Source organism: Pholis gunnellus (genome assembly GCF_910591455.1).
Source record: "Pholis gunnellus genome assembly, chromosome: 19".
In the NCBI taxonomy this organism is placed as follows: Eukaryota; Metazoa; Chordata; class Actinopteri; order Perciformes; family Pholidae; genus Pholis; species Pholis gunnellus.
The window spans coordinates 10,835,808-10,843,014 of record NC_136546.1 but is presented as its reverse complement, the minus strand read 5'-3'; the positions used below and the strand labels follow the sequence as shown (position 1 = coordinate 10,843,014).

At 44.0% G+C, this 7,207-nt stretch overlaps 1 protein-coding gene across 1 annotated transcript; it reads left to right on the top strand.

Annotated features, from left to right (window-relative positions):
* Positions 1–4,863: 4,863 nt before the first annotated feature.
* LOC306711784 (delayed-rectifier potassium channel regulatory subunit KCNS3-like) lies at positions 4,864–6,926 on the top strand (the record flags this gene model as incomplete). The annotated part of the gene is made up of 2 exons (XM_079180824.1): positions 4,864–4,872; positions 5,423–6,926. The coding sequence occupies exon 2, from the start codon at positions 5,427–5,429 to the stop codon at positions 6,924–6,926; it is 1,500 nt and encodes a 499-aa protein (XP_079036950.1). The 5' UTR covers positions 4,864–4,872; positions 5,423–5,426.
* Positions 6,927–7,207: the final 281 nt, after the last annotated feature.

The following is a 7,207-nucleotide window of genomic DNA, read 5'->3' as shown; positions in this document are numbered from 1 at the left end:
ATGGTGCATACTCTGGCAGAACCAGCAAGCCAAAGGTCAGCTGAAGAGAGTAGACTGTAGTCGCCATTTCTTGCTGTTGGGAGGGAGCGAGAGAGCGAGAGAGAGAGAGAGAATAGCTGGCAAAATTCAACTATTTTTTGCATTTAATTTCCCAAGTTGAGTAAAGCTCACCATTTGCAGAACGCCACGGTCCTTGAAGGGCATTTCAAGTGTAAAGACTTTCGCGCAGCTCTTGGGGGACGTGTGCTCCAGGACTTTAAGGCCTCTAGCACTGCAGTCTGCCACAGATAAAACCTCAGAGGAGATGGTGATGTTCATTAGTGCCACATCAGAGCAGAACGGCCCAAGCTGCACTTTAAATACCCTCTCCTTCGGAACAGTGTCTGTGGGGCAGAAATAAAGAGTAATTAAGACAGTTTGTAATACATTTAAAAATCACAAGAGTACCAAGATAACATGACTTACTGTCAGTAACTTTTAGAGATTGAGACAGCAACGGTGTCGTGATGGGAAGGAAGACTTTGTATCTTGTGTCCTTGCGAGCGGCATGTTCTGTCCAGAGCAACTCGAGCATCGGCTCAATTGTATAAGACGTGAGATACTGACCATCCAGAACATGACTCTGCAAAAATCAAACATCCTCAGTAAGGCCTTCCATGAAATACATCATCTTGACAAACTCATATTAAGACATCTATGCATATTGAGCTAAAGTTCGACCCTGTATCTTAGCTTATCTGAAGACCAAAGATCTTTCAGTTGCACAGAACTGCTGCTCTTCCTCTTGATTATGTAATTAGCAAGAAGTGGAGAGTAAATCCCATTTTCTTTTGTACAGATATGATTTAATATCACTAGATAAAACCCTGACATATTCTGGTGTGTATATTCAGTATTTACACCGATTCTCCACCTGTATAAAACCAAAATGTTTGTGAATTGTGCAAAATGATGGTCGGCACAAGTTTTTGGTAATTTTGTCGTTTTTCTCAGCATGCGGAATCCGCCTTTTAAGCCCATGGAGGCAGTTATATGCATGAGAAACATAAAAACCCAATTCATTCATATATAAAATTGTCCTTAAAGTAAAACTGACCTTAAAGTGGCCACCGACAGCCCCAACAGGGATTTTAGTAAGGATGTACACGTTATTGACGGACAGGGAGTAATGTCTGGCGGCCATCTCGGCAACGTCGAGCCTCTGGCCATCAACACCCATGTGCACCTCCAACAGTTGAAACTGGCCAGAGGAAGTCAAGGGCTCAATTTGCCTCGGCAGGTACCAGCTGATTGAGCCCGGAGTGAAAGAAACGCTACCTGTACACAAGGCCAACACATTCAGCACTTAGACAAGGAGAGACCCAACATGGACACATTTCAGTTATCGTTAAGAATACTGGAATCAGTAATAAAATACCAACTATGTCGGAAGTTCAGAGACAGTGTCAACTGCTACAACCCTAAATGCTCTGAGAAACTAAAGACATGACGTCAGTGGTTGCTATGGCCCTGCTTACTGCTCGCCAAATATTACCTTCCAGTATTGGGCAGGCAGCTCCTGCATGGATTTCAGTCACCAGCCCCTTCTTTTCAGATACTACCGTGGTTTTGAGCACCGACATAGGCACACCTGCTACCTGCGAGGTGAGATTACAGATCAATGCTTTGGTAAATCCATGCACACAGTTAAACAAATACTTAAAGGATGTGGGTACTTCAATATAATGGGGGTATAAATATAACAATGTAGCCTACTAATGTAGTCAGATTACATCATTTGTTCCAAAACAAATACTTCACCAGCTGTAAGTATAAACAAGTAGAGTTATCAAGCAAGGCTTGTTTAAAAATGTGAACTGCAGTCCACTTACATTTTTGATGTAAGTTTCAGGGGAAGTTAATGGGCTTCGCAGAACCAGCCTTGTAGGGGTGTTTGAGAGCCCATAACCTCTTCTGTGGGCCTCAGTCACAGGCATGATCTTCTCCTCGGGAGTGAAAAACGTAATCGTTTTGATTTCTGCATCCATGGGCTGTCTCTGCAGGGCGTAATCATTTGGAGCGGTTCTTTTCACAGACACCTAGAAATAAGGCCAAGTAATAATCAATACCTCCGCTCGCAAATGTACCAGCCTTAACGCCCATAAAGCCACTTATAATATAGGCTGGAACATGACCCCAGAGAGTCCTGCTGCATTCACTTGCCTCCATATAGTTGCGGTCACAGACAATTTCCCTGTAGGACCAGGCAGTGTAGCGGCAGGTTTCAACCACCTGGTAGAGCTCATCTTTAGCCACCTGGTTCCCATGCAGTCGAAGAGTTAATCTAGTTGTGAATTCTTCATCGGCCTACAAAAACACAGAAAAGACTTTAAATTATCAAAAGAGACATTAGGTGCTGCTCCACAAAAATCACATCGCTAGTCTTTTTACCACATTTTGAGCAAAGCAGTTTTGAAGAGAGGCAAAAATCACGATGTTCCCCAGCTGGTCTATCTTCGCACTGAAGCCACACTGAGAAGCTAAACTTGGTGTAAGGAGAATTGAAGCGTTATCTGAGGAGGAAAACAAAAATAAATAGGAGAGTTAGAAGAGAAAAGGTGAGACAAAGAAAAAGAAAAAATGAAAATCAGGATCTTACTAAAGACGACAGACACTTCAAGAAGATTTCCTCCAAGTGGGCCGATATCCAGACGCATGATATTCCCCAGGCATTTTGAGTGAATATCTGGGATTTAACATTTATATATTAGTAAGAAGTATATAGTAGGATTAAAATAATGTCAGAAATTGCAAAAACTTACTTATAGAAGGCTTATTTTGAGCCTCTATGTTTACAACTGCTATCAGGAGAATCAACAACCTGAAAGAGATGAATCATTTTTAAAAGTAGCATGAAAAATCACAAACTTTGAGTGAAATCAATGGATAAAAATAAAAACTACAAACCCAAATCCAACGAGACCACCCATTGCACAAGAGATAAGGAAACTGGTGACCGATGAGTCCCTGTTTTTGCAATTTATACTAATGTTTGTGGTAGGAATGAACCCCGCACTCAACAAATACAACTACACACAGGTGAATCCTATTACAGCCTGATTGAGGTTGTGCGGGCCTGTGTCTTGTATTCTGGCCTGAAGTAAGTCCCAACATGCAATGCAAAGAGGTTGATTGACTTAGTTAAATGGTAAATGATGAATGGACATGTATCTATAGCTCCTCCTGCTAACTTAAACTTAAACTAACTTAAACTACAAATAATTAAGTTATAAGTTCCAAAAGATCTTTTGCAGATGTTTTTGTTATTAGAAACTATTGGTATGAAATATGTTTCGTATAGTATAAAACATGTTTTAAATATGTATTCTTATTTTATCAATTATGTTTTTAGCATTTTGGCAGGAAATTAGTTGTAACAAAGTCCCCAGACAAACTTAAATCAGGGCTGTTGTGGTTCATGGTCAGCATGTTAAGTCTTTCAAAAATAAAAAGTAAGAGTCACAGTAGGCTACATCATACATCAAATAATGCGCTGTAACGATGAAATACACATGAAATCCTTGAATTCTTACAACTGAAAAGCTGGACAGAGATAATGTTTTTGCTCAAGAAACAACTTCATCTGTGTTTACGAGAGTTGATTTGTTTCATGTTGATCGGCTGATGCCTCATCTCTCAAGGTGTTGTCGCAGGGGCCCCTCTTCAATACAGATTCTGATTCAGATAACTTTGTTTTTCCCTTGAAGGGCAATTCCTTTAGCTTTACCCAGTGCATACACACAGGCAACAGATTAACATGGTTCAATATAATGGATGACGAGCAGCAGGAAGTAAAATAAACCATTTTGCTATGGTTTAAGAAGAATATAACAGTCATTTAAAAATGACTGCCAACACACATACATACATTACATACACACACAGTTTAAGTAGCCACATAGACAGGGCACAGGACGCTGAAAAGGTGCACAAATGTGTGTTTACCCTGATGACACAGAGAGATGTTAAATCACCAAATTCATTTCAGGAGCAGAACAGAGATCCTCTGCAAGCGTTTGGTGCTTTTAGGATCTAGTTTTATGCTGCAGGCAGCACATCTGTGAGATACTGAATGTATTTGTATTGAGGTAATACAATGATGGATAGAAACCCCCTCAGCTAGGCTGGGACACAGATGGGGAGGAAAAAAAACATTGCCACATTACAAATTGTCAAACAGTTCTGAGAGCAATGACAACCAATAACAGCTTTTTCAAATCTGCTGCCATATAGGTAAGTTGTATTTTCCCCTTGCTGCCAAATACAGTGTTTCTGAGTGCTTTGGCAGTTCGCCTGCCAGCAGAGCTTTCTCATAGAGGATTGAAATGTCAGTGTGATTTTACTACTTTACTCCCTACAGCTCCTGACAAGCTGTGGTCTTCACACAAGTATAACCCGTTTTGGAACATTAAACATGCATACAATTAGTGCAGGCTCACTGTTTTACTAAAGGGAATAAAGGGAATAAAGGGAAAGGGCCAATCACAACAGAACTAACGCGTCCTTTAAGGATAACAGGCTATAAACGTGATATGATGAGTAAAATGCTATTGAAAAAAACGACCGTGTAGTTTTACAGCAGGGTGTTCCTACATCTGTGCACTCCCTCTCCCTCCCGTCTCCTCGCCTCTCTCGCTCCTCCCTCTTCCCTGTAAAAGGGAACAAACTGCCGCCGTGCCGTCGCCCCGCCTCCAGCTCTTCTTGTCCCGTTAGTGAAGCTGCAGCACCGCGCTCCCTCCACCCGACCCGCCATCTGCCGCACTTTGCAAGAATGTGAAAACTAAACCACCCGGATAAAAGTTATTTTCATGGAAAGAAAAGCTTCGAGTGCAGGTACGTTTCAGTTTCATGTTTTGCATTCAGTTTTAGTCAAATTTGAAGTTATTGATTTATTTGTAAATAGGGTTTGGTGAATACAATATTTTATGTATGAGTAGGCATGCAAACCAGCACGTTGCTCTGATTGGTAGAAGAGTAGATATTAGGACAGAACATTTAGAAATATACTATGCAGGGAAACAGTCCCTGGCTTTAGTGATTGCTTGAAATGATGTGTGGGTTCAGTTTCAACTCACTTCCTCTGAATTAGTCGAGTCCGCTCTGTAATTTGATTCTTCTGGTGATAAGCCTGTACTTGAGCCCTGGAAGAAGTGACAGCACCTCAAGCCTCTTCACTCACTCCAGCCCAAGCCATTTCCTGTGTGTGTTGTATTGATTTTTGATTTCCTTCAGAGGACTAATGTGCTACAAACAGTATGTCTTGATAGTCGTCCCTCCATATATATTTACCATTTACAATCTAGACTTTATATTCTTGTGGGGCATAAAAATCTATAGAACTGGGATGCTTAATTTCTCGTAATGTCTCTGTATGTATCGTCAGGACCATGGGGTATGGGCAATTCCTCCACCGGCGGGGGAATGAGGAGGACCAGGTGCACCTCAACGTGGGAGGGTTTCGACACGAAGTGGATCCGAGCATGCTGCTCCGCTTCCCTCACACACGCCTGGCTCGTCTGCTGTGCTGCCAAAGCGAGGCGGCGATCCTGGAACTGTGTGACGACTACAGCCCGACCGACAAGGAGTACTACTTCGACCGGAATCCACATGTTTTCCTCAGTGTGCTCAACTTCTACCGCACAGGACGTATCCACATGATGGAGGAGGTGTGCGTCTTCTCCTTCAGCCAGGAGATCGAGTACTGGGGAATCCAGGAGCTTTACCTAAGCCCCTGCTGTAGCTACTGGTACCACGAGAGGAAGGATTACATCGATGACAGAGACTGGGACGTGATGAGCGACGACCAGCAGGAACCGAGTTTGGGCTCCTCCTTTGAGGAGCTCTCTGCTCTAGATAAAGACCTGGCCAAGTTCAAAGGTGCCTGGTGTGCAGAAGTGAGGAGCTACATTTGGCTCAGGCTGGAGGATCCAGGTCACTCAACAGGTTCAAAGATCCTCGCTGTGGCCTCTCTCGGCTTGGTGCTGACCTCTATCGTTGCCATGTGTGTCCACAGCATGCCTGAGTTTCAGCAGGTGGACGAGAACGAGAAACCCATGGAGGACCCTGTCCTCGCCATCCTGGAAGTGATCTGCATTGCCGGCTTCTCCGCCGAGTTCATCATCAGGCTGATTGTTGCGCCCTCCCGCACAAAGTTCCTTGGAAACCCCTTAAACATCATCGACGTTGCCTCCATTTTGCCATTTTACGCCACTTTAGCTCTGGAAACAGCCGACGAGGAGGGCGCAGAGGAGAATGAGGACTTGGAAAACGTGGGGAAGGTGGTGCAGGTTCTGCGCCTCATGAGGATTCTCCGGATCCTCAAACTGGCTCGCCACTCCATCGGGCTGCGAGCGCTGGGCGCCACCGTCCGCCACAGCTACGAGGAGGTGGGTCTGCTCCTGCTCTTCCTCTCGGTGGGGATCTCCATCTTTTCTGCCCTCATCTACTTTGCAGAGAAGGAGGAGCAGGACACAGATTTGGGGACCATCCCTTCAGGCTGGTGGTGGGCCACAATCACCATGACCACAGTCGGTTATGGTGACACCTGCCCGGTGACGCTGGCAGGGAAGATAGTGGCCACCTTGTGTATCATCTGTGGCCTGTTAGTGGTGGCTCTGCCCATCACCATCATCTTCAATAAGTTTTCAAAGTACTACCAAAGAAACAAAGCCTTGGAGGGACAGTGTAACACTAAGCCTGAAAGACAAGACCCAGAGCTCCCTTACTATAACATCAGAGACCTGTTCACAGGAGGTGTGTATCCCTTCATTGGAGGTATCACCTTCAGGAACAGTGTGAGCAGCACAGGTGACACTACAGATGCTTCTAGTCTCCAAGATTTAGAGGTGTATGATAATGACACTTGTGAAAATGGGTCGGCAAAATGAAATTCTGCCATTTCACGGTTTCGCTCCCTTTATGACTGCAAGTCACTCTCGTGCCTCTCAGGGCTGCTCCATCACTGACCGCGCCTCTCTGCATTGTCTTCCCCCTGCAAAGAAATATTGTGGCCATGATTTCTTTCTTTTTTAAATTTCTACAAGGGAGGAGCTTGTGAAATGTACAGCGTCGCTAAACCCAGGAAATCTAATGGGAATTATCGCAGCCTTGCCTGGAGGTTTGAAAGCCCATTTTCTGCTTGAGAAAATTGCAATGATGCATGTAGGAG